Source organism: Tachysurus vachellii, chromosome 3 (genome assembly GCF_030014155.1).
Source record: "Tachysurus vachellii isolate PV-2020 chromosome 3, HZAU_Pvac_v1, whole genome shotgun sequence".
In the NCBI taxonomy this organism is placed as follows: Eukaryota; Metazoa; Chordata; class Actinopteri; order Siluriformes; family Bagridae; genus Tachysurus; species Tachysurus vachellii.
The window spans coordinates 12,510,000-12,537,690 of record NC_083462.1 but is presented as its reverse complement, the minus strand read 5'-3'; the positions used below and the strand labels follow the sequence as shown (position 1 = coordinate 12,537,690).

Genomic DNA, 27,691 nt, shown 5'->3' with positions numbered 1-27,691 from the left:
ACTTTATTTAGTCAGTGTATTTCTAAATTTTACACATTTTTAACAGGTTTGTACAACATCTGTACACTGAACAGTCTCACTGTTTTCTTCTGTTGCAACTTAAACAAACATAGTGTAGGGTTTAATTCTACACATTTTTAACAAGAATATGTGCAAAATCTTGTGCAAAACTAAGTAAACATTGTCTCACTGTTTTCTCTTACTATTTAAAGTAAAACAAATACACTGTGAATGCATTTAACGCATTCAAGAACATACCTTTTACAAATGTCCAACAAAAATTATTTGTTCAAAATCTATCTTTAAAACTGCTTTCCATTTTCTTATTATTAAAAGCACACTTTAAAATAAAAGCATTGCCTATAAATGAAATTAAGTGGCTGAAAAGTCTGTTATTTATAGTCTGTTATGTATATAAAAGTTTAATATAAAGAACAATATAAAGATTAACACAATACAAAATTCAAGATTAATATTAGATATATTTAGTTGTGTGTATTTATCCCCAATGAGCAAGTCTGAGGTGACTCAGGCAGCAGTGGCAAGGAAAAACTCCCTTAGATGGTAAAGGAAGAAACCTTGAGAAGAACCAGACTCAAAGAGGAACCCATCCTCATATGGGTGACACTAGATGGTGTGATTATAAATATACAGTCTGACAAATGTTGTATTGATGCAAAAGATCACATGGAGTTCACATCTCCTCTATAGTATTGCAGAGTCCAACTGCAGCTGGTAAATCTCTAGATGCCTCAGGATTCGCAGAGTCGGGCTCAACTCAGTGGAGGTCCAAAATCTTCATCGCACGGAAGACGATCGGCGCTGGTGCAATTTCTGGATGCCTTGGGATTGGCAGAAAGAGAGAAGCAATGGAGAGGGATTAGCATAGCTGCTGTTCATAATATTTGCAAGTCTGATGTAATAGTGCACAATATTATGGGATGTATTATGTGTACACCTGACTGAAGAGATGAGTTTTTAATCTACATTTAAACTGGGAAAGTGTGTCTGAGCACCAAACCGAAGTTTGGGAGCTACAGTGCCTTGCAAAAGTATTCATGGCATGGTGTGTTCAGGGTGATGTGTTGTGTTAGGTTTCCGCCACACAACGTTTTGAATTTTGGCCAAAAAGTTCAATTTTGGTCTCATCTGTCCAGAGCACCTTCTTCCACATACTTGTTGTGTCCTCCACATGGCTTGTCGCAAACTGCAAACGGGATTTCTTATGGCTTTCCTTCAACAATGGCTTTCTTCTTGCCACTCTTCCATACAGACCAGATTTGTGGAGTGTACGACTAATAGTTGTCCTGTGGACAGATTCTCCCATCTGAGCTGTGGATCTCTGCAGCTCCTCCAGAGATACCATGGGACTCTTAACTGCTTCTCTGATTAATGCTCTCCTTGCATGGCCTGTCAGTTTAGGTGGACAAGCATGTCTTAGTAGGCGTGCAGTTGGGCCATACTCTTTTTATTTCAGGATGATGGATTGTACAGTGCTCTGTGAGATGTTCAAGTCTTGGGATATTAATTTATAACCTAACGCTGCTTTAAACTTCACAACTTTATCGTGATGTTGTTTGTTCACTAATGTTCTCTAACACGCTTCTGAAGGCTTCACAGAACAGATTAGGTGACTTCTGAAGGCAGTTGGTTTCACTGGATTTTAGTTTGGGGTATCAGAGTAAAGGGGGCTGAATACAAATGCACACCACACTTTTCAGATATTTATATGTAAAAAAAAAAAAATTGGACACCATTTATAATTTTCATTTCACTTCACAATTATGTACCACTTTCTTTCGGTCTATTTCATAAAATCACAATAAAATACATTTTTCTTTGTGGATGTAACATGTCAAAATGCGAAAAAGTTCAGTGGGTATGAATACTTTTGAAAGGCACTGTAAATAAGAAAATGCTCTACCGCCTTTAGTAGACTTGGATATTCTGGGAACTACCAGGAGTCCTTAATTCTTTGAGCTCAGAGAGCACGAAGGATTGTAATGTGTTAGAAGACTAGTTAGATACATGGGAGATAAACCATTAAGAGCCTAGTTCTACCAAGTCGATAACGTGGTGAGACACAGTTAGTCTGTTCTACAGGTAGTGTGTACATTATGAGGTAATGGTCTGTGATGTCATCACTTTGAGGCATGATATCTATATCAGTGACATCTATTCCGTGAGATATTATTAAATCTAGTGTATGATTAAGACGATGAGTTGCTCTAGTGATGTTTTGTTTAAGCCCAAATGAGTTTAGTAAGTCCATAGATGCGAGTCCTAAAGCATCGTTTGTATTGTCGACGTGAATGTTAAAAAGAAAACCTGCAAATTCTCTAAGAAAATCAGTGTAGGGCCCTTGGGGTCTATACACGGTCACTTTATAAACATCAGGGATTTTTTGTGTGCATGTGTGAGAGTGCAACATTAAGAACAAGTACTTCAAAAGAATGAAATCTATACCGTGTTCTCTGAGTAACAGTAAGGAAATCACTAAAGATAGTGGCAACACCACCTCCACGACCAGTCTGACGAGGCTCATGCTTATATCCTGATGGGGTAGACTCATTTAGACTAATGTAATCATTTGGTTTAATCCAAGTTTCAGTAAGGCTATTTTCTGAGATGATTTCATTTACTACTGTATAAGTGCTTTGGGTGCAAGTGATCTAATGTTCAGAAGCCCAAACTTTAGGAACTGTTTTTGTTTGTTTCTTTGGCATTTCACTGGTCTAATTATGGTAAGATTATTTAGAAAATTTCTCATGCATTTACTTTTTGATCTCACTACTCGGGGAACAGACACAGTTTCTATAGGATGAGCTACAGTATGTATCTATTTGTATCAACATGATGATGTGAAGGATGGCTATTGAATGTTAGATTTAAATCGTAGTTTACCAGTCAGAAGGTGTGCAGCGCCCTGGAGATGTGGTCCGAGAGGATTTCCACTCCAACTCTGCTGGGGTGCAGGCCATCAACACGGAACAGCCTATGACGCTCCCAAAAAACATTCCAGTTATCAATAAAGAGTAAATTCTGACCGTGACACCATGACTGTAACCATTCATTTAGAGCAAAAAGTCTACTGAACCTTTCGATTCCGCACTGGTATGTGGGAAGCGGTCCAGACACGATGATCCTCGCCATGGGCGATGTGCTGCGAACCGTCTCCACCAGGGTGTTGAAGTCCCTCTTCAGGATCTCCGAGTGCCTCAGGCTGGTGTCGTTCGTGCCGGCATGAAGAACCACAGCTCCGGTGTTCCTGCTCACGACCCTAGGTACCTGTGCAGCGACACCAAGAACACGAGCACCAGGTAAACAGTAAGTGCGAGCCTTACCTTTAGCCACAGTAGCACGGACGTGGAGGACGATGAAGTCTCCGATGATCACAGCATCGCATTCCGTCTCGCGAAGGGGGGCGAAGCGGTTCAGGGTGGGGACCTTGAAAACCGGTGGCGGAGGGGGAGACTCCCAGCTCAGGAGTAAACAACACCTGGGCAGGCTGCTTTCTGGGTGTGCTGGGCCTGGACAGAGAAACACACGGAGCAGAGGTGGATGTAGTACTAATTTCACGCCGGGAATTTACCTGAGACAGGTGAGCAAACGACCGGGAAGCTTCCAGCGTGGCTTTCCGCTCCCGCAGCTAGACCTGCTTTACCTATAGGTCTCGGATCTGCTTCTCCACGGCCTCCAGCTCCAGTTCCTCGGAGTGCAGCTCAAACGTGTCCTCACCTGCACTCAAAGGCAGACACACAAGCAACATGGTGTTATAGGGCAAGTACAGAGATAATTGGTGTGAGAAGGTGTAGAGAACTAACTGTTACCAGGCTAACAGGCTAGTGATGCTGGTGATGCTAACCAGCTAGAAGCAGACTCTCAGGAAAACAAATAAAATGTTTGCAATATCAAAATGTATTTCGAGCAATTATTTTACTCTTAAGATGCTATTGCCAGTGTGTTCACCTTTTGTAAAAAGTAAGGACTTAAAGTATAAAAAAGTACACTTAAAAAAAGTGTAACATGGTCAGTCCTGGAACAAATGTACTTTAACAAGCCAACAGTGTAACATCATTGAGTACCACCTCTTGAACCTTTCCTCAAGTTAATACTTACAAAAGAAGTTTATTTTTCAGGACATGGACCTTGTTTGACAGCTTGCTGGCATCTAGCTCCATAAAAAGCTTTTGAAATGTTTCAAAAGTTTTGCGGGTAGGCCAAGTTTAATACATAAATTAGACCAAGCATCACAGAACACGCACTATTTTGATGCCTTCAACGATGATGCCAACATCTTGGTAAGGGTCTGTGGCATGTGCCCCTTCAGGTTTGATGATGTAGATGCCTAGGGTGGTGTTGTGCATCAAGGTTTGGGCTTCATGATGTTCAACATCCTAAAAAATTCAAATTCAAAAATATGTAATTACATAAAATCCAGGTGAAAGGGTAATTGGTATTAGAGATCTGTATAACAGGCTTAAATTACCATGTACTCCTTCACAAGGTTTGAGGGGTCTTTCACATTCACATAAACAACGAGGGCTTTTAGGATGCATTCATGTCTTTTTTTAATGGGGACATCCTTAAATGTGTGACAAAAAAGCCATTATTAGCAGTTTGCTTATTCACAATTGCAATTTGTTTTTATTTTGTCTCATTCATAAATCCCAACTCTGATGCTGCTGAAAAATATGCTAAAGCTATACACAAGCCTTGATATTAAAACAGTTTACAATTTTTTTTTTTTAAGAGTTCAGATGCAATACTCTTTAAATTAATCTTCTTTTGACTAAAGTGGCTTATAGAGGGTTTCACATTTGAACTCAGATATATGCCAGGCTTTAGATGCATTTCACCGAGGAAAAAAGATCAGAGGACAGAAGATCAACAACATCCTGTCAGTTATGGACCAGGAATGTTCTATAACTGACAGGATATTGTTGATCTTCTGTCCTGCTGCTCCTCCTTTCTTTCTGAAAACACTGATGAGCTGAGTTGAGAAATGACCAAGCTGACTCATGAATTTGGACATAATAGGGATCACTGTAATCCTACTGAATTCCACAGACACCTAATACAGTTTTAAAACAACAAATCGCTATAATTAGTGTTACATTTGCGAAAGCCCTTACAGTGTTAAACTAATAACTGTGTGTCTTCACCAACACTTACAGATCACATACAACATTACCACAAATAAACGTGAATAATCCTTCAAAATTCAAAATGACAACAACCATCTAAATAATTGTAGCTGACGTTACAGAGACTTACCTCTCGCTCATTAAAGAGGGCTGGACATCTGTTCTTAAATTCACCAATGATAGGCAAAACTTCGACCACTTCATGCCTCCTAAGCGAAAAATGTTCTGTCCATCAGCACTTTCTGCAATTAGCAATTGAAAAAAGTAATAAGGATAATTTATAGGATCATTTATATTATATCAAAGTGCAAAAAGTGGTAAATATTACATAGGAACAAAACAGTATGCAGAGTGACTAATAATAATGTGAAAACAAAGTAAAATAATCCACTAAGGGTAAGCTAGGGTCTGAGTTAGTCTACCCTCATTCCCAGGATATAGTATTGTTATTGTACAACAGGATTCAACATAAAAGCCTTAATGTTCACTTTGAGGAACTAAATTTTATCATTTGAGTGGTACAGTTAAATTGTTATCTTTGTGTTATACCTCCAATAGTAAGAGGGGAGGAAATGTTGTGTATGTTGTTAACGCTGTTTATTTAACTACATTTCTCATGGTGCACCTTGTTGCATGTGTTTCCGGTTATACTGTACCTGTTCCGGTGTTATCTCTCTGAAGCGTGTGAGTAAAAGAGTAGTCACGTTAAGTCCGTGTGTGTCATCCAGAGGTCGTTGCATTGGGCTGTAGAAGGGAATGTTCTCCTCAGTCTTTTTAATGCTGATGACGAAAGTCTTCTCAAGCTCCTTTTTCAAGCGTGCTGTTGTTAAACGTCTGAGATCCTTTAAGTTTTCCTCTGTGTGATTTTCCATCTCTGTTTCCTCTTGTATGCCTGGATTTTCAAAAAGTAGCTTTCTCAAGCATTCAGTCTCAGCACAGTTCCCATAGGGATGACTCCCTGGATGTGTGTCTGTGGACTTTAGATTAAACAGCTGGTGACACTTGAAGCATGGACCTCTTTCTTTGTAAGCATTCAAGTCTCTGATGTATGCCTGACATTTCACTGATGAAGGAAATTTAATACAATCACCAGGACCTTTTGGATAAGATGACATGACGGCATGGGATACAAGCTCGTGCCATGTTTTAAGGCAAGACATGTCAATCAGAATTTTCTTTGAATTTCCTGTTCTGCAGGAAAGAGATGCCCCGTAGTACCTTTTTGGATCAGGATCTGAATAACACACACAGATTTCTGTGGACTCCAGAGAGTAAATTCTCTCACGTTTGTTGCTTTGTGCAGAGGGCGTGGGAAGTTAAGGGTCTCCAGCAGTTTGTGAAGCTCTTTTAATATGTCCACTTCATTGCCATGAATGATCTCCATCTAAATACAAATGGAAGCAACAACAAAGTAATCCAATGAAAATATGCAAACACATAGAATATTCTATAGGTGAATAAAAGTGAATAATCATGGCGTGATACCATTTAACATCAGTGTTACCGTCTCATTGTAAAGGGCCTGTTTGGGAATGTATTGAATATTCCATTGTACACAATAACCCAGTGCTTCATTACAGTAAAAGCCTTTGAACATTTTGAACTGAAATTTGTCACTATGTACTCTTATATGACTTCTTTCAAGGTGAAAGCCGGAGCGTGATGTTTCACATAAAGTGTATATAAAAAAAGTTTACACACCCCTGATAATATTTCCAGGATTTTCTGTTACTAATTAGTAACTAATACTTTAAAGCAGCTTTACTTTGGTAATGGACAAACAAATGGTGTAGCAGATTTTTTTCAGTGCTGACTAAAATAAGCAGCTATAGTAGAACCAGACTGACAGGCTTGAGGATTTTTTGGATCTTTTGGCCATTAGTAATGGAAATTTTGATTCTTTCAAGAGATTCATTCAGTGACCATGTCTTCATATTATATAAATATAATAAATATAATATATAAAAGTCTTTTGTGTTATGTCTTAACTCAACTAATGTATTTACAAAAAAAAAACTGATATGGCTTTATTAAAATGTGTGCCTAATCTACTCTTTGAATAAATAAAATAAGTCAAAATAAGTCTAAATAAGTTGTTCAGATGACCCAAGCACAAGATTTTCTTGCATAATCAACAGTTTAATTGTTTGTTCAGATATTTACACATTCATAAATTTGGGATTATGTTAAACGTGTAGTTATGTTGTTTGTTAAATATGAATATGTAAACACTTATGTACACAGTCCCTATAATGGTGCTCTGTATCCTCTTTCTGCTGATTGCTTCACATGCTGTTTCTCAAGTCTGATTCACGAACGAAACATGACTAATGGCCAAGCACAAGGTCAAGCTCTTCTTTCTCAGATCCCTTGGGATGGGTTGCCACCCTGCCTTAACTTGGATATTGTTCTGCTCTCTGCTGAGAACACTGCTTAGACATTTCCCCACTTGACCACTAGATGTCAGCCTCTCACACCTTTTTGAACTCATTCTTCTGTTCTCACCTGTTTCGTGTTGTTTCATTAATCACCTAAGCTCTTAATTAAAGCATTCACTTGTCTAAATGTTTTGTTGTTTTGCCTGCTATAGTGGTCCTTGTAGTGTTTGTGGTTTTCTTTAAACACTCATAGCCTTGTTCTTAGCATTTATGGTTTGTTTTATTTTTTCCCCCACTATAAATAAAACTCTGTGACACAAATGATGGTGGTTGTTTTTTTTTCTCTTCCCAAAAATGCTGTTTTCCCATTTTTCCAATACTAAACACTAATTATAACAGTTTTCTATAAGGTCATTTTGTAATGGTGAAATTATCTTGATTATTTTGGTAATCCACAGGGTATTAATTTGTGATTTGATTTTAACATCACCACATCATTTTACTCACAACTGAAAAGAACACCTGCAGTTTAGATTCATGTTACAACATGGCAACCTCAAAGATATTCCTGAGCTTTTTTCATTATCCTAAGTTTTATTTTGACACATGGCACTTGTTTGGATCATTTTTGCAATTTTAACTCACCATGTCTAGCAGAATAGAAAAGGGAGTGACTTTTGTACATGTCAAATGGCTGAGGAAACATTTCCTTTGCCTCTGTAAGTTTTTCAGGAGTATTGAAGAATATTTCAGGAGTCAATCTGAGCTTATGAATGTGACCAAGGAAGAAAATGCTGTGAAGCATCTAAGACAAAGAAATATATTGCAATTATATTAACAATATTCTGAAACAGATTAATGCTTCACAGATTAATGAGCGAGCGCGTGATAATAGGCTTTTCTTATGATTTGCTGTATAAAGCCCTATTCGGACGGGATTAGTTTTACGTGGGGACGTGGAGTAATGCAATTTTACCTCAGGACGTCTGTAATATTAATTGGCCAATTCGCACGGGACAAGAAATCTCAGTAAAACTAGCAGAAGTGGGAGGGTAACTCGCTTTACTCACCACAGTAACCTCCTTGTCGTCATGTGTGTATGACGTTGCTTCCTATTATCACGTGCGCAAACAGACAACATGGCGCCTCCATGCTTGCAAAACGCGCCAAAAACTACTTTTAAACAGGAAATGACGGAATTTTACCGTACATATTTACAGCGGGTCTATTCGGACGGGATTAGTATTACCTGAGGTAATTTTTACCTTTTACAGAAGGTAAAAGTCGCCGTAATCTTTACTGACATTGTCCGTAATGATTACCGAGATGGCACATTCGGACGGGACTAAAATCACAGAGAAGCTCTGGTAATAATTACTTTACCCCCACGTCCCCACGTAAAACTAATCCCGTCCGAATAGGGCTTTTTCCCTGGAAAAAAATAGAACAAATCAAAGATACAGTTAAAAGCCTAATGTTAGTGTGGCGGATTTCACCCAGCACCACAAATGACAAACCGACGATATTGACTAATATTTTTAACTCTTTTTACATTTTTTATTAATCGTTATCCGGAGATGCAAAGAAACCAACCTGACTCTCTTCAGTCACATGTAGAACTGAGAGAGTCAGACGCGACGGCGCCACCAAGTGACGTCACTCAAATGTAGACTGCTCATCTTTTTTTTACAAAGTACATTTTTTTCTTGTGCCATATAAAAAAATAATTAAGAATGAAAATGAGATGGATTGATAAAAAACATGAAATTACAAAAATAATTAAATACCTTCAAATGAAATCTCTTTCAAAATAAAAGACACTAAAGTTTGCTGGAACACAAAACTCAGAACATTACATTAGGCGCATTTTTATTTTTACATTTAGACCGATAACACGCTAAATTAAATATTCCTAAAACCTTTTCAAATACGAACTCTTTTGGCAATCCTTCAATTATACTCTGCAAATGACACACTGAAGGTTTATTTTAAAGACTTGGCAACATGACAGCACAGTGATTCATTTCACATTTGGTTAGCAGTAACATATTTATACAATAAATAATTTACAAAAGAGACAACAACAAAAACTTACCTCTCTTTGTTGTTTTGTGAATTCTTAATAAAAAAAAAATTCAAATTAGTAGCTATAATATATACACAATTATTTAACTTAAACTATTAGCAGATTAAGTATGTGACACTTAAGAGTATAATTTCATTGTACTTATTTCTGTTGTTTCAACATTAGCATTGAACTCCAAAAGTTTTTTTGAAAAACTGAGGCAAAATGACATGCAAGCAAACTATTATACACCTCTCCAAACATATAATGATGAAATATTTAACCTAAAAAATAAATAAACAAACATTTCAAATTCATTCACTCATTCATTTTCTACCGCTTATCTGAACTTCTCGGGTCACGGGGAGCCTGTGCCTATCTCAGGCGTCATCGGGCATCAAGGCAGGATACACCCTAGACGGAGTGCCAACCCATCGCAGGGCACACACACTCTCATTCACTAACGCAATCACACACTATGGACAATTTTTCCAGAGATGCCAATCAACCTACCATGTATGTCTTTGGATCGGGGGAGGAAACCGGAGTACCCGGAGGAAACCCCCGAGGCACGGGGAGAACATGCAAACTCCACACACACAAGGTGGAGGCGGGAATCGAACCCCAACCCTGGAGGTTTGAGGCGAACGTGCTAACCACTAAGCCACCGTGTCCCCCTCATTTCAAATTATATATTTTAAAATATTTCACTTCATTTAATTCATGAGGGTTGGATCTTAATTAAATTAGCTATATGTATAAACATTTTTTTCAAGAATAGTATAAAATTACAATATAATGAATAATTACATTCTCTAAAATGCCCCATATAACACGTTCACTTTCTTTAAAAAAAACAAAAACAAAAAAACTTTAATATGAGCGCTGTCATGCTATGGAGATTATTACACGTGTTAATTAAAAAACAATAAATTAAGTACTTAAAACGACTGTAATTTAGGCAGCATTAAATGATCATGGCAGTGGATCAAGCATTAGAGTTTTCTTTTATTGTATTACAAAGATTTATTTAGTTTGCAGTGAAAAAAATGCTGTTTGAAATAAACATTTAAATAAAGAAATAAATAAATAAATTGTTGTCATTAATCAGGATTATTGGTGTGTTTGGATATGTGTTTTTTACAAGCTTATAAATATGCCTTTTTATGTAGTGTATTTCCATAGTAAGCAGTTATACCAGTTTAATCTAAACTTTATTAACACTGTTCATCCGTGTATTCACAGTTCATAGATGTGTCATTAGAAGTAATTAAAAAAATGATAATATGGAAAAGATACTGTTTCTAATGTGTTGTTGGTTTGTTGCCCATTGATATGCAGTTATAAGAGCATGAGAAAGCAAGTGAGATTGCAGAAATATGCCAAGAAATCAACTACACAATTTAATATAGCTGCAAGCAGCGATGGCTGGCCCTCGCACGTTTTTTTATCGCTATACAGTGCCTCCCAGAAAACAATGCACGGTGGGCAAGTGCATCAAGTGGGTAAATATCAGTGGACTATTTTATGTTGTTACTGACCCATTTGGGGACTGTAGGTAAAAGAAACCCCACATTTTAGACAAATGGGGCGCTAGTGAGCCACTTAAGAGACACACCTTTGTCTGACCTTTTTGTCCACACTTAACAGCTGACAAATGTGATGTATGTGTCAAATTTCAAGTTAATCTAAGCACGCCAAAAGCCTTAAATATGCCTGAAATAAAAGTAAAATTTGACACGATGCCATGGCAACAGTGTTTGAGATATCAAAAATCCGTTCACTATTTTGCATCTCCAATATCTCTGCATCATGGTGGCCAAGTCTGGTCTCAATTGCATGAATCCCCTAGGAGTATTTAAAAGTTTACCGCATGCAGCTGTCAAAAAATCCACCTTTGTGACTGACACACTTCCTGGGGCCTGTTGGTGGCGCTATACCCGGGACTCACAATAAGCACATCGATGCGATCGGAATCCTTGGCTGAACATTCCTTGGCTGAATATTCCAGCCTTTGCCCGAGCAAAGTGTCGCACGACTCTGACGTGTGTGCCAAATTTCAAGAGTTTTCGAGCATGTTAAGGACCCCAATTGGCCAATGTGTGGGAAAAACAATAGGGCTTCGCACCTTTTGGTGCTCGGGCCCTAAATATGCTTTAAAACTAATTTGACAAAGTGATTTGTGATTTGACTAACCATTGTGCTATGGTTTCTTTTCTGAGAAAAGCCATGTGTCAAATGGGACAGTAAACTAAATACTACAGTATTTTACCATGAGCCTTATCTATTTTTACTGTGTTGAAGACGTCAGCTAAAACTACCTGATAACCCACCAACGATGTCATGACCATCCAATTTTATTTGATTCTCCTTCTATTGTGAGAACGGGCAATTATTTGTGGTTATTAATTAAATTAAAATAAAATAAAAAAGAAACTAAATTAATTAGTGGTCGCCCGCATTACCCGTGAACCTTAGCGGAGACGGTTGCTATGGAGACGGAGCCAGCCCGCTTTGAGATTGGGTGATTTCTGCAGGCTGCGAAATCTCCTTCATTGCGCTCAAACCACTTCCCAGGTAAGCCATCAGACTTCAATGTAATGATCAAATTTGTTTAAATGTTATAATTGATGCTTTTCTTTGCCATTAGACTACATGGTTTACATGTTAGAGCAAAGGATTAAAGGCCGACCAACGGTTTCCTTATTAACAGTAAAAAAAGAAGAAAAAAAGACACGCATTTTGTGCAGTTATACAGAAAATGGGAAAAACGTGAATTTTATTGATTTATTAAGTATTTAGAAAGAAAATTGGTATCTCTCTCTATCAGGGTACACATTTTAAACCTTTTTTCAACATATCTAGCCTTCACTACATAATGAACATTTTCTGTTCTCCCTGCAGATCCTGTCAAACTTCACCTTCACCCTATAGATACACTTGATTTCCAAAAACCAAAGGCACTTTTAAGAGTCAATCTCTATTTATCTCTTCATCATTTTCTATCTCTTTCTCTCACAACCTCACTGTCCATCTATATTTCTATCCATCTCTTCAATCTCTTATCTGTTATCTTTCCTCGCTTTCTGTCTTTGTCTATTTGTCTGTCTTATCTGTCTCTCTCTGTCTGTCTGTCTGTCTGTCTGTCTGTCTGTCCTTTCAGTTTGTTATAATGCCAGGGAGGTCTATAAAAAAGATTTGTCTAGTTTGTCAGGGTATTTTATTTTGCGCATAGAAGATCTGTTGCCATTGGAAAAAGGAGCAGTCTCTGAAGCATGCCCCAAGAAGAAGCTTCAGAGGTTTGATGACAAGTGAGAGGAATGGGTGTTTGGTCATAAGAAGAACCACAACAGTGCATCCATCAAGGATAAAGCCATTATCATGGTAGGTGCAATTTCTTACATGATGTTAAACTGTCCAGATCATCTAGGACAGTGGTCTGGCCAGGGGACCCACATTTTCCCATGGTCATTGAATCACAACTGTGTGTGTGTGTGTGTGTCTCATTTTTTGTGAAATAAATTGGCTTGTATAAATAAATAAATAAACAAACGTATGTATATATAGTGTGCTTTAACTCTCTACATTTGAATATATTGTCTTCTGGTAAAGTAGGTTCCTGACTTTTGTATACTATCTGCTTAACTCACTTTGTTCTAGAGTAGTGTGATTTGAATTGTGTTACATTCTATACCATTGTTGATTTTATAGTATTGGTCTTTGTTGTTCTCTCAGCTGATTAATCAGGAGTAGTTTCAGTCTACCTTAAGGTGTGAATTGTGGGCAGGGCTTACCTATTTAAATTGAAGGTTCTCTGCTCCGTTTGTAAGTATCTCTCTCTTTCTCTCTCCCTCACATTGTAACATTAGTGTCTAGTACTGTTTTGATATATTCTACCATACCTTAACTCTCACTTTGACTGCAAATATGTGCCTTAAACCCATCTCTGTACTCAATTCCTACTCTCGCAGACGCTCTCGTCCACAGAGCAGAGGTAACAATCCCAGTAACCTCATCTACCCTCCTTTGTTGTGTAAGTCTCAAACAGTGGTGGTAGGTGGGCTCTGGAATTGCCAGTCTGCTGTGAAAAAAGCTGATTTTATCTCTGCTTTAACTTCCAATTTTTGGAATGATTTTCTTGCGCTAACAGAGACCTGGATATCCCCACAGAACACTGCTACACCAGCTGCTTTATCCTCTGCCTATGCTTTCTCTCACCCACCAAGAGAAACGGGCAGGGGTGGTGGTACAGGTGTATTGCTGCCAAAGAAATGGTGCTTTACACCTCTCCTCTTGTCACATTTAACCATCTCCTCTTTTGAATGTGTGAGTGACTTTTGAGTGACTTCCTGGAAGAAATGGACACACTGCTTAGTGTTTTCCCTTCCGATAGCTCCCCTCTGATGCTGCTTGGTGACTTCAACCTCCACTCTGACAAGCTACATTCTTCTTCCCTCCTGTCTCTTCTCGACTCATTCACCCTTACACTCAACAGCTACATCCCCACACACAAAGGAGGCAATGTCCTGGACCTGGTTTTCACCCGTCCTTCTCCATCTACAGACGTGACTGCTACCCCACTACACGTCTCTGATCATCAACTGGTATCATTCACCATCACTCTCCCTACCCTACCTAAAACTACCTCTCACCCCCTTGCTCTTACCCGCCGCAACCTTCACTCTGTCTTCCCTTCTTCTGTAGCTTCTGGCACTCTTTCTTCCCTTCCTGATCCTGAGTCATTTTCCTCACTACCCTCACTCAGCCACAGATACTTTCCTCTCTTCTCTTTCCTCAACTATGGACTTCCTCTGCCCTATGTTCATTAACCCAAGAAAACTTCTTGTTCTGCTCCTTGGCTTTCAGATGTGCTGCGCAACAATCGAAGAGAGCTAAGATCATCAGAGAGAAAGTGGAAGAAATCACAACTTGATGCAGATCTTGATTCTTACCGAACACTTCTTGCCAGGTTCTCCTCAGATGTGACCTCTGCCAAGACTTCCTTCTACAAGGAAAAACTTGAAGCTTCCTCACATGACCCTCGGAAATTCCACAACATCATCTCTTCTCTGCTCAACCCCCCGGCTCCTCCTCCTTCATCCTCCCTGACTGCAGAAGACTTTGCTTCCTTCTACCAGGAGAAGATTGAGGAAATCTGCCGGACCTTCACTTCAGCCCCGACTGCACTTATATCTCAGAGTATGGATTCCCCTACACCTTTGTTGTTGCATTTCTCAACTGTAGCAGCAGAAGAGATTTTACAACTCATCCAGTCTTGCAATCCTACCACCTGCCCATTGAATCCACTCCCTTCCACTATGCTCCAGACCATCTCGCAAGACCTTCTGCCCTTCGTTTCCACTATCGTCAATAGATCCATAGCATCTGGTCAGGTACCAACTACTTTCAAGAGAGCAAGGGTTATTCCCATCCTAAAGAAACCCGCTCTGGATCAATCAGACATCAGTAACTACAGACCGGTATCGCTTCTCTCATTTCTTTCAAAAATTCTTGAGTGCATTGTCTATAATCAACTGTCTGTCTATCTCTCACAGAACAACCTCCAAGACCTCAACCAGTCTGGCTTTAAAGCAGCTCATTCCACAGAGACAGCCCTTTTGGATGTCTCTGAGAAACTACATGCTGCTAGATCAGCCAAACTGTCATCTGTCCTTATCCTCCTTGACCTTTCAGCAGCATTTGATACGGTCAACCACGAGACTCTCTTATCCACCCTCAGGAGTCTTGGGATTTGCGGCTCAGCTTGGGAATGGTTTGCTTCCTACCTGGAAGGACGCTCATATCAGGTAACATGGAAGGGAGTGACATCTGCTCCATGCAGACTCTCCACTGGCGTCCCACAGGGCTCAGTACTTGGTCCTCTTCTTTTCTCCCTGTATACTCACTCTCTTGGGGAAGTTATTTCCTCACATGGGTTCTCTTACCACTGCTATGCTGATGATACACAACTTATCTTCTCTTTCCCACCCTCAGATGCCACAGCTTCTGACCGGATCTCAGCATGTCTGGCAGAAATTTCATCATGGATGACTGCTCATCAGTTAAAACTCAATCCTAGCAAAACTGAACTGCTGTTCATCCCAGGTGACTCATCCCCAGGTCATGACCTTGCTATATCCTTGCACAACGATCTGATCTCCCCTTCAGCCACAGCTCGCAACCTTGGGGTAACCATGGACAATCAGCTGTCCTTTTCCTCTCATGTTGTTAATGTGACTCACTCATGTCGGTTTCTTCTCTACAACATTAGAAGGATTCGGCCATTTCTGTCCACACAGGCTGCTCAGGTACTTGTTCAGTCTCTTGTCATCTCTAGACTGGATTACTGCAATGCACTGCTGGCAGGTCTACCTATGAATGCAATCCGTCCTCTGCAAATGATCCAAAATGCAGCTGCCCGGCTTGTTTTCAACCTGCCAAAGTTCTCGCATACCACCCCGCTGCTGAGTTCCCTCCACTGGCTTCCGGTAGCTGCACGCGTCAGATTCAAAACACTGATGCTGGCCTACAAAGCCAAAAATGGACCAGCTCCCTCTTACCTCAAAGCCCTCATCACTCCGCGCACTGCACCCCGCACCCTCCGATCTACCAGCACTGCTCGACTGGTTCCACCATCTCTCAGGGTAAGAGGCAAGTATACTACAAGACTCTTCTCTGTACTGGCACCAAGGTGGTGGAATGAACTTCCCCTAGAGGTCCGGACAGCTGAGTCACTGGCTATTTTCAAGCGGTGGTTGAAGACCTACTTCTTCAGGAAAAACTTCAACACTTCAACACTAGCACTTCTTTCCTTATCTTTTGCATTTAAAAAAAAAAAAAAAAAAAAAAAAAAAAAAAATCCTTTGACACTTTTTCATTGTAACTTTGAACAAATGTTTTAAACTCATGGTATCTTAAGTATGTAACTTAGTGAGCCAGCATTAATGTATCCAATGTTAGAGATTTAAGCACTTATGTACGTCACTCTGGATAAGGGCGTCTGCCAAATGCTGTAAATGTAATGTATTGTAATGTATATATATATATAAAACAAGCAAATTTATTGTCACTGGAGAGAAAGCTGCTATGAATGGCACCATAGTACTGAGCCTATTTAAGTGATTTTTCTATCTTAAATCCAAGTTTTCAATAAACATATTTTTATATGATGCCCACGTTTCCTGCCTACACTTATTTATAAGAGAATCGAACTTGTGTGATCTAATAACAAACTCTGGGGTTTAGTACAAAAGAACAAAGATACAAATGAAATAAATAGTGCTTTTATATATTTTCAGGTAAATCTAACAGGAACAGAAATTGAATAGTCAAATGTAAAATAACTGTTCAGGTGCGTCTGCATGGCTCTGCATGTGTGCGCACAGAATCTCTTTCCCATCTTAGTGTGCTTAAATGGTTTAAAATTGCTTTAATGTTTAAACTTACATGACCTAAACACACTGAAATGATAAACTTTATATGATGGTTAAACTTTGCATTTAATCTGAGAATCACGTACGTGAGGGGCATTGTTATGCCGTTAAAGCTAGGGTAGGCAACGTTAGAGAAACCAGCCAGAGATGCTAGATTATGAAAGTATCCAACTGTAAAAATACCAACTCTAACATCAGGCCTCACAAATTAAGCATACATTTGATTTTGGTCATTTTCTGTGCATACTATATGTATAGTTATTTCTAAAAGCAAAGCAAACTCATGGCACCAATTGAAAGGATGTCAGTGTTTATGTCCATGAGCTACGGGTGGCCGAGAAGTGCAAAACACATTAACAAATCCGAAAACAAATTAACAAATCCGAAAACAAATTAACAAATCCATTCCAACTTTTCCCTGCGGCAGACTGTTGAACTTCATGTATACCTTGAGTGACAGGTGTCTTGTCCATTCACAAACTATACCAACCGCTTCCGGGTTGTCTGAAATGTCGTTGTGTTTTCTGATTTGTTAATGTGTTTTCTGATTTGTTAATGTCTTTTCTGATTTGTTAATTTGTTTTCGGATTTGTTAATTTGTTTTGCACTTCCCGGCCACCGTAATCTAGAAGCCTACTGGTTACTATTCTAATAAGCCTGCACATGATGTAAAATGTGGAGCCAAATATAATAGTGTGTACACATTTACTGAAAGAGAGAGGATGCCCTGTTCTCATATTTTGGGGGTATCTAGATACACCAGGGATACATTTATGTTGAAAAGACATTACAAAGTGCATTTTTGTCGATTATTATTTTTAATTTTTTTCTGAGTGGATATATGACTGGACTGTAGTCTTCTATCACACAGGTGGACTAAGACATACTGTATGCCTGAGAGGAAAAAGCCACAAAAGAGTAAGTGAGTGCATGTAAATGCAATGATTGATGCTTCCATCGGGGTGTTGACATTGCTATTTTACCCTTGGTTATTTGCTATATTTCTATTGTTTTTTTTAACTTCTTACAACAGATAATTAGTCCTAACAGACATACTATACAATCCAACTTGCTTAATGTGTCTAATTTGACCAAAATGCAGTGCCAAGCAGTAGAGGAAGCAGCAGTAGAGTATTCTCAATATGGCAATAAGAAAGGGAACAAGGTCCAGAAACTAGCTGAAACCAAGAGAGCAGAAACAGTGACCAAAAGACTCGGTACAGTCAGGAACAAAGCAGAAACTGAGTGAATCCTTTAGGAAAGGTGTGTGTGTTAGAGCGAGAGAGAGATGTATAATAAGATGTGAATATAAGACGTGTAAACCGAGTGCAGGTGTGATTGAGAACAGGTGAGTGTGATCAGAAGTCTGGTGACTGAATGGGGAAGTGAATGTACAGTGTAGGAAGTGGAGTCTGGTGCAGACATGACTGTAGGCTGTGGTGCATGTTGGGAAGTGGAGTTTGTGGATCTGTCATAACTGACAATTATCATGATGTTGGATAAAAGAAATCATGATGATGGAAGATGAACCTTTATTTCTCCAAAATTATTAACAATATAAAGTGTTTGGGATCATATTTCTAATGTTATTTATTTATTTTTAGTCATTATTCCCAGAAGCAGAAACACACAGAGTTCCTGATGAATCTCCTCCATCACAGTGCAGAAAGTCAGACAGAGAGGGGGAAAATCACTGGAGCTGTTAGCATCAGTGTGTAATCACACATCTTTTCCATATGGAGAAAGATCTACATTTTATAACAGTGAATTCCTGCTGGATCTGTTCTCACATGTGAAGCCTGTTATAACCCTTAGTCTAGCTGTGTGTGTGGAAGTAACAAAATTTTATAAATAAGTAAATAAATAATTTAGATTTTCGAAGAGCACCAGTCCAAGCCCTGTCACAGCACCAAACACAAAGTGCCTTCAAAATTTTACAATATTATAGAAGCCTATTATTTTGGTCACATATACATTACAGCACAGTGAAATTCTTTCTTCACATATACTGACTTTGGAGTTTGGGGTAAGAGCACAGGGTCACTATGATACAGCATCACTGGAGCAGAGATACTGCAGACATGCTGAGATCCTGATGAGTAAATTCTGTGTCCTGATCTTCATCTTACACGTTTATTTCAGTGCCTGATATCGTCTCATCCATTTACCATCATATTAGTCTTTTATTTTAAATGATTTCTTATGTTTATCATGGATCTTCAGTAACTCCGATTTCTACCTTAAAGACAAGTACTTGTGTGTAAAGTTGTACAACATATTTAATATAATTAACTTAAAATTGTAAGAGCTGATTTAAGATTAAGAAACTTTAAAGTCTTCAGGAAAGTTCAGGATAATCTTATTTCTGATTATTAGGAAACTAAATCTTAATTTCTTCTGTTGCTTGCAGTCAAACTCATTTAAGTACATATTTATTTTGTGACAGTATGTCATGATGAGGCAAAGGCGAGTGAGGATTCAATTGCAGTCAAACATTTAATAACCAAAACAAGAAACAGGAAAACAGACAGGCAAGACTAGGCAGAACACCAGGCTAACAGAAATACATAGACAACAACTAGCAACAGGGAAGTGAAGAAACAGTGTATATATAACCGACAGGAACCAATCACAAAGCAGAGACAATAAGTAACTAGGACAACAAACGAGAGGGAATGAATGAGTTCAATGAGTGACCATGGTAACAAACGAATGGGCGGAGCAAACAATTAACAGCAGGGCAAGACAGCAGACAGTAACAGGGCAAAACACAGACGGACTCATTATACAGTATCAGTTCCAACATCTTATTTATGGGATTTTACAAACATTACATTAAAAACAATAACAGTACATTAAAACCTGTCTGTTTTAGATGTGAAGAAAACTCTTGGTTAATTCCACGTTTAAGTAAAGCAGTTGTTGACCATGCAGAAGATACAGAGCTGGTGAGAGCTTTATTTGCTGCTATGGACTTCGTCCTCATTATAGAGTGGGTTGTAACTACTCGTGAGTGCAGGGCTGTGAGGAAATTACTCAATCTCTCAGACTTCAGACTCAAACTCACTCTGAAACCACAAGCCATCTCTCTCAGAGGGGCCAGACTTCTCCTCAGACACATCACACACCTAAAGAAACTCTGGTACGTGTTAATAATCACTTTCTTCATGTTTACACCAGTCTGTGTGACATCATTAAGGTTTAACATGCTTTAGTGAAATTCACTTTGATGACTGAATTTGTGTGAACGTTTTTCAGCCTGAGTGAGCGTGTGGTAGTGAGGATGGCTGGAGCAGTGAGAGCCGGTGGGTCATTCAGGAGCTCTGTCTGGACTTTAACATCATAAACCCAAAGATCTTCAGATTTCTGAGCAGTTTGTCGTCCCTCCTGAACCTCTGGACTGTTCACTATGTGAACCTCACTGAGTGCAGGATGGAGGCTCACTCTCTCCTCAGCCTCATGTGTCATCCTGGCCTTTTAAAGATCAGGTCAGTTTCCAGTTTACATCTTTATTATACAAAAATGTCTATATTATTATTTATAAACTTGCGTCTGTGTGTAGATTATCGAAATCGACTCTCCGGCAGTTTACTGATCTGCTGTATGAGGCTCAAGATTGGGAACTGACTCGCTGTTTCCTGGAGAAGGTGGGAGGAGAACTGACTTCCTGTTCTCTCAGCTGGGAGAAGCTTATCTATTTTCTCCAGCCGCGAGTTTGCTGCATTAGTGTGAACATCAGAAAGAACAAAATCACTAATAAACACACCAAAGAGATTCTTCCTCTACTGTCTGAAATTCAGTTTAAACGGTAAGAAGGAAGAAATGTAAAGTGACATGGTGACCCATTCTCAGAATTTGTTCTCTGCGTCTAACCCATCCAAAGTGCACACACACAGCAGTGAACAAACACCGTGAACACACACCCGGCGCAGTGGGCAGCCATTTATGCTGCGGTGCCCGGGGAGAAGTTGGGGGGTTCGGTGACTTGCTCAAGGGCACCTCAGTCATGGCCAGCCCGAGACTCGAACCCACAACCTTAAGGTTAGGCGTCAGACTCTCTAACCATTAGGGCTTTCCACTTCCCCTGTAATTGTAAGTGTAATTATAACATCCAGATGAATCTTTTATTATAATAAAACCATTCATTTCATCTTCAGAAGTTACTAAGATACTAAGTTACTAAGAGCTGTTTTCCAATTGAGATTATTTTATATGAATATGAAGGTTTTGTCAAGTAAAGTTTATTTACTCTGTTTAATTTGCATGCATGATGGATATATCTTTGAAATCTCTTTTCATACTTTGTCCATAAAGATGATTTTGATCATTAATACTAATGTACTATAGCAAATACATCGTGATAATCCAGTTGCGGAGACTGGAATTAACTTCCATTAATATATATTTTTAAATATTAATTTTATGGTGTATTGTATTTAGGCTTATATTGGCAACTTCTAATCATTAATACTATTCTGTCCCTTCTGCAAATAGGTTGCACCTCAACAGATAGTTAAACATGTTGATTGTCAAAGGAAAAGTCAAAACTAAGAGTTCTTGTCTTTTTTTTGGTGATTTACTTTGAAATCTTGAAGCCAGTCATTCTAGAGAAACTAAAATACAAATACAACGTATATAAAGTAAAAAAATAGGTAAATCTAATTTTTAAGAAAGAAATACATTCCAGCATTAATATATGAAAGATATAGTAGATTTGATCTTTCTCAAACATACAGTGTATGTTCTTTTTTAAATGCAATGAAAATAATCATTTGTAACATAGATAATATTAAACAAAAAAATAAAGTTAGACAGTGGCCTCTTTGGCCTGAAATAACAGAATATAGCTTTTATCAGAAAGACATCTGCTGCCGCTTCACAGCTGATATAGTTTTTTAGTGAAATAGACAATGAAATAAACCCCAAATTAATAACTAATCAAATGGTCAGAACAAATACAATGTGTCAGAGTATTAATAAAAGGGTGTTTGTAACCTTCACAGATTGAACCCCGGTGATCTGCTGTCAATCATCAGAGAGATCTATGAGACTGACTCTGCTCACTATGTGTCCAGTCTTTTAAAGTCAACACACAACTGTATTAACCTGAACAATACACATCTGGACTCATACCACTGTACTGCCCTGTGCTTCACCCTCCAACACTGTACATCTGTCTCTCTGAGCCTGATGTGGACCTCCATACCAGACGGGGGGCTGGTGAAGATTCTACCTCTGTTCAACAGACTTTCTCAGCTCAGGTAACTCAGTGTTCACATGGACAATACCTGGAAAATAAATGTTTCAGTAATAGAAACTGCAGTAATGTTTACTAATACATACATATTTGCAACAGTCAAAATGCTTAGTTTCTTTGCTCTCAGTGTTGACAGGTTTCTGTTGCTCAAGTTACTCCACTGTTGCAGTATCTCTGAGCTCCAACAGGGGGCAGCAGCAGCTGTTTTCTCTGCTCTGCAGAACAGACTGGATTTCTCCTACAGCAGTGGTTTGGATCTGAGCACAGAAACACAGGATAAAACTCTGCATCTGAGCACTGAGGACTGCAGAGACATCAGCACTGCCATCCAGAAATCCCAGCAACTTACAGAGCTCATTCTAGAGGACTGTGAGCTGGAGGACACTGGAGTTGACGTGTTCTTACTCATTCTACATACTGTGACACTACGGTGAGACACACATACAGGAAAAAGGACTTTCAGGACTTGGTGGGACAAACTGAAATGTACACTGTGTGACTGCATTAAAAGTTTTAACACTGACTAGCCATGGTGTAACTCTCTCTCTCTCTCTCTCTCTCTCTCACTCTCACTCAGCTGTAGTAAATCTTTGTTGCTCCGGTTCCTGGCTCTTCTTCGTGTGGTCAATCAGTCAGACTGTGTGATGAATGCTATGTCCCTCTCAAAGGCTCTGAATGGAGATATGGACCTCAGCGAGGCCCCTCTGGATCTCCATGCATGTAGATCATTAGCATTGTTTCTGGAGTTTTCTGAAGGTCTGTCAGAACTGGACCTCAGTCACTGCAAGCTCACTGATCAGGGCCTGGAGCTTCTGTTACCACATCTGCATAAAGTGGAGGTCCTGGAGTGAGTATAGGTTGTCCTTCGATTCTACAGTTTTATCGATCAGCACCTAAATAGCAACCAACTTTCATAAACAAGCAAATACTCTCAAATGACAAAAAACAACAGATTTCAGTATGTAGACATTAAACAAGGTGGATAAAATACGAGACATTCCCTTCTGATAGACTTTTCAGGTTTACTCAGAGAAGTCACACTGCTGCTGCTACCTCAGAGCTGAATTCAGGGAAGAGAATGCCAAGAGATGATCAGGAAGTATGTATACAGAATAATGGTAGTATTCAGTGTTCTCTACAAAACAAAAGACATCAGCAGAAACAGATGTGGTAGTTTACACATTTACTGATGATGTGATGAGGTCATTATGAAGTGTCTTGGCTTGGTGCATGTTTATCTGAACAAACTACAAACAATCTGCTACAATATCCTCTGCACTGCTGACATCAGGTTGGACATGATTGGTCATTATGCACAGTGACATTTGATGAAAACCAAACACAGCAGATGACAACAAACCCCTCACACCACAACTGCCAAACAGGTTTGTTAAAGGAGTGAGGATTTAAGCCACAGGATCTGGGATATCAGTCATTGAGACAATGATGTACTCCACTTTCAAAGTCCAGTCCTAAACCCCACAGAGATGCTGTGAAGGGATTGTAAAGAGAGCTATAAACAAATGCCCTTCAACATCTGTGAAGTGAATCACTGTTGTACAGATCAGTGTACAACAATCAAATTTCTCCAGTACAATTAATAAACTCCTACAGAAAATGGTTCCTTCAAGTTATTTCCACCATGGTAGTTCTACATGTTACTGAATTATAGGCTTTACTTATCTTTCCATTTTTTTTTGAATGTTGGTTTGCTTTTTTGGGATAAAATGTCTCCATAACGAAACCTGTTGTGTTTTTGTTGTTTTTGCCTGTTTATAAAAGTTGATAAGGAACACAATTATTCTTTAAGCCCTGATAACTAAAACATATCATTGAAGGAGTGGGTTCCATTCTTTTTCCCAGGACTGTGCATCATGCACCATGTGCTGTAACTTTGGGGGTTTTTTTCCTTTTCCTTAGCTTGAGTCACAATGACATAGATGATTGTTTAGCAGGAAGAATCTACACAGCTGTTTCCACTAGCAGCAACATACAGACAGTTCGGTAGGTTTTCAACATTTTTATTTATTTGTGAAGTGTTTTCCTACATTTTTCTAAGCAACATTGCACAAGTGACAGTGCAGTTATATTCAAGCATGTAGCCAAATCCCAGTAGTGCCAATGTTCAGTACAGCAGGATTGAAGTAACTGTAGTAACCATTTGGAACTAGGAAGTGGAATTTTGTGGCGAACGTCAAAATGCCATAAATATAATCACTCTTGAAGATCCCATTCAACCAAATCAAAATTCTGAACTGGAATCTGTTGTATAAATACAGTATATACACTATAATCCAAAAGTCTATGGACACCTGACCATTACACCCATATGTACTTTTCCCCAGACCTCTTACCATAAAATCACACAATTGTATAGAACATCTCTGTGTTGTGTAGCTTTACAGTTTCCATTGAGTGTCCTGCACAGAACCCTGACTCTGACTCAACCTCACTGAACACATTTGTGACGAACTGGAGTCTCCTCTACATCCCAACGTTAGAGTCTGATCTCACTAATGCTCTTGTAGCTGAATGAACACAAATCCCCACAGCCACAATCCAATATTTAGTGGAAAAAAGAAAAGTGGAGCTAACTATAACAGTTAAGGGAAATAAATCTGGAATGAGACATTCAACAAGGACACATGGGTGTGATGCTCAGGGGTACACAAAGGTTTGGCTATAAAGTATAAAGAATGTGTATACAGAGAAGGCTGTGGAACTGAACCTCATTAAAGGTTCATTTGTAATTATTTTTTGTCTCTTTAGACTCTTCAACAACAGAATTACTGATAAGGAACCTTTCCAAAAAGACAAGCGCTTCGAGATCTGGTGATGACTGTGGACCCATGTCCTGTTTTCATCCTAAACATTATAAGGAACAAGAATGCACGTTTATGAGGTTTGGCAGATGCACTGATGCGACTTACTGTATGTTTGAAGTCGTGATGCATGAACACATCAATTCTGGTCCACTAGATCATGGACTAAGTTTTCATTTCTCACTGATGGTGTAGTGTTTGGGTTTTTTTTAAAAAAGAATTGTGCTGTTTAAAGAATTGTGCTAAACGTTATACTGTGTTTGATTTGTGTATGTGGCAAATAGAATTTTAATAGAACATTTCACTATTTTTCCTATTATTTATGCATTGGTACTTTTGTAATTTATGTCTGAACAATTCTCTTTTATTTCATGGCTTGTTAACATGGTTTATTAAATGTTTTTTTCATGTTAGCATTTGGAATGACATGAAAAGGGTACATGTTTTATGCTTTCTGATTGCTAAGGACATTCTTTCTGTTACAATGAACATGGAGCTGGGCCAATACTAGACTTCAAATACACATCTGTGTACATCTGTGCATATCTGCGTACCTCATTTTTTGTGTTTCTTAATCTTCTGTTTTTTCTTTGCAAATATACAGTACTGTCAATTAGGAAGGATTTAAATGCAAGAGTGACTTTTAGTGGACCATATAACATCAGTTCAATTAAATGTGACTTATCATTAGCACTGAGCTAGTCTGCGGATAAGTTTATTGGATGATCGTTGACCTGAATTGTTGTATTATCCCCATCAACTTTACATCCATATCACTGTCACTTTACATTTACTGTAATTATTTTTCTTATTTAATACTCTACAATGTTTACACAGTTTGTACGTCCTTGAACAAGCCCTGGTCACACTAAAAATAGAGCGTTAGGAGAGCCATTTGGAGGGAGCAAACCACAGACCCTTCCAACACTAAAGACAATATGGGAAGCGGCAGCAACAAAAGGGATGCCCCACCATTAGTCCTGTCGCCACCATGAACCCACCGAACCAGACCACATTGCTGGCCCCTCTTGCACACAAAACCCTGGCTGGCAGGCTATATGTTCCATGCCACCTGCTTCCAGATGCACCCACCACCACCACCGTGCACCAAGATGGCCACCAAATAGTCTAGTCAAGAAGATTTTATTGTCATTTCAACAATATATAGCTTACACAGTATATAGTGAAATGAAACAACATTTTCCCAGGACCATGGTGTTATATAAAATGACAGAGCTAAGGACTTAAAGTGAATTGTCCTAGCCACATAAAGTGTATTCTGTGCAAACAATGCGAGACAAAAGACAGTACAGACAATAAAAACACCACAGGACAAATACACATACAGTAATACAATATAGCACCGACCAGTGTACATTCTGTATACTATACAGCACAATGTGCAAAAACAGGATTCTGACAAAAAGGGTTCTAGTAAACATATACACTTACTGAATGTGGTAGCAGCTGTTTGATGAGGTTTTGAAATGTGTGCAAAACAGCAATTGAGTGATTTGATTTTGTACATTTTAATGCAGTTCACACATTTACATTTTTTGGCATTTGGCAAACGGTCTTATCCAGAGCGACTTACATTTATCTCATTTATACAGCTGAGCAACTGAAGGTTAAGGGACTTGCTCAGGGGCCCAGGAGAGACAGTTTGTGGCCCTGGGATTTGAACTCACGACCTCCTGGGGACCCTTCAGGTGTCATGTGCCCATGGTGACATTCACCAGGCCCCTGCTGCTGGCCTGATACTTGCCAGGGTTTGCCGCAGCTGCTACCAGGGTTCCAGATCCCCCTACCTGCCACTGGAGAGCCAGGAAAGCCCTGTGTGTGCTAAAGTTCTGCATGACTGGCCGCCAATGGGACCTGAAGAGTTCTGATAAAGGTGAAGCACACGCGCCCGCTAGCACCTCCTCTGCTCCAAACACTCCAGCAGCTCTTGGTCTTATGCTTCCTGGTTAAAAAAGATCATAGATAGCACTGGAATCAACCCTGTGACTTTTTGGTTAAGCCACACCCTAACCTGCAATCTCCTGCACCTGGCTCACACACACCCCATGGCAAGCCACCTGGTGCCCTGGAATATGGCTGAAAAGCTGAAAAATCAATTCCTATTCCTAGGGTTGGATGCAGAGAGCTGGACTTTCTGTCAAAAGTGCCCCCAGTGCCAACACTCGGCCACCCAGAAACCTGCTCATGGACATAGAAAATGTGAATCAACCTTCAAAAAGCAGTAACTTACCATTTACATTTACATTTACAGCATTTGGCAGACCCCCTTATCCAGAGCGATGTACAGAAGTGCTTTAATCTTGATTATTGGATACTGTAAGGAATTCTCATCTGTCGCCTGGACAGGGTAACCCTCTTTTCATCTGCCACCTGGGCAGGATAACCTAAAATTCAGCCTCTCGAACCTCTGCTCGATTTCCGTTCTCCACAAGCGCTTGGGGAAATCTCAATGAAACACACATGCGTCAGTCTTTCAAAGAGAAGTTCCTAAGAAGTTTATTAGGAAAAGCAGGAATATATAGTCGTATAAGAAGAGGGAGGGTGTAGTGGGTGTGTGTGTTGGTATGT

General features: G+C 39.2%; 1 protein-coding gene and 1 long non-coding RNA gene across 6 annotated transcripts; one reads left to right on the top strand and one right to left on the bottom strand.

The window, feature by feature from the left end:
- Nucleotides 1-9: 9 nt before the first annotated feature.
- Nucleotides 10-27,503, bottom strand: LOC132842861 (uncharacterized). 5 transcript variants are annotated; one of them, XR_009648077.1, is made up of 10 exons: nt 9,119-9,134; nt 8,171-8,330; nt 5,804-6,531; nt 5,278-5,389; nt 4,490-4,585; nt 4,266-4,397; nt 3,665-3,738; nt 3,098-3,530; nt 2,905-3,003; nt 10-842 (listed from the first exon to the last, which is right to left on the bottom strand). It is a non-coding gene; the product is annotated as an uncharacterized LOC132842861 (long non-coding RNA). The 5 variants fall into 5 exon arrangements; XR_009648076.1 differs by having other exon boundaries at nt 2,905-2,995; XR_009648073.1 differs by having other exon boundaries at nt 2,905-3,530.
- On the top strand, nt 19,916-25,593 carry LOC132842860 (uncharacterized). The gene is made up of 8 exons (XM_060865787.1): nt 19,916-20,165; nt 20,282-20,511; nt 20,586-20,831; nt 22,027-22,284; nt 22,408-22,710; nt 22,858-23,127; nt 24,201-24,284; nt 25,050-25,593. Exons 2-8 carry the CDS (start codon nt 20,456-20,458, stop codon nt 25,114-25,116), a joined length of 1,284 nt encoding a protein of 427 aa, XP_060721770.1. The 5' UTR covers nt 19,916-20,165; nt 20,282-20,455; the 3' UTR covers nt 25,117-25,593.
- Nucleotides 27,504-27,691: the final 188 nt, after the last annotated feature.

What these genes read in the sequence shown, in the direction of transcription:
- LOC132842860 (XM_060865787.1), top strand. Translation starts at nt 20,456, where the DNA reads ATGGAGGCTCACTCTCTCCTCAGCCTCATGTGTCATCCTGGCCTTTTA. An exon ending in CTACATACTGTGACACTACG is followed by an intron (nt 22,711 to 22,857) that starts GTGAGACACACA and finishes ACTCTCACTCAG; the next exon opens with CTGTAGTAAATCTTTGTTGC. An exon ending in AGCAACATACAGACAGTTCG is followed by an intron (nt 24,285 to 25,049) that starts GTAGGTTTTCAA and finishes TTGTCTCTTTAG; the next exon opens with ACTCTTCAACAACAGAATTA.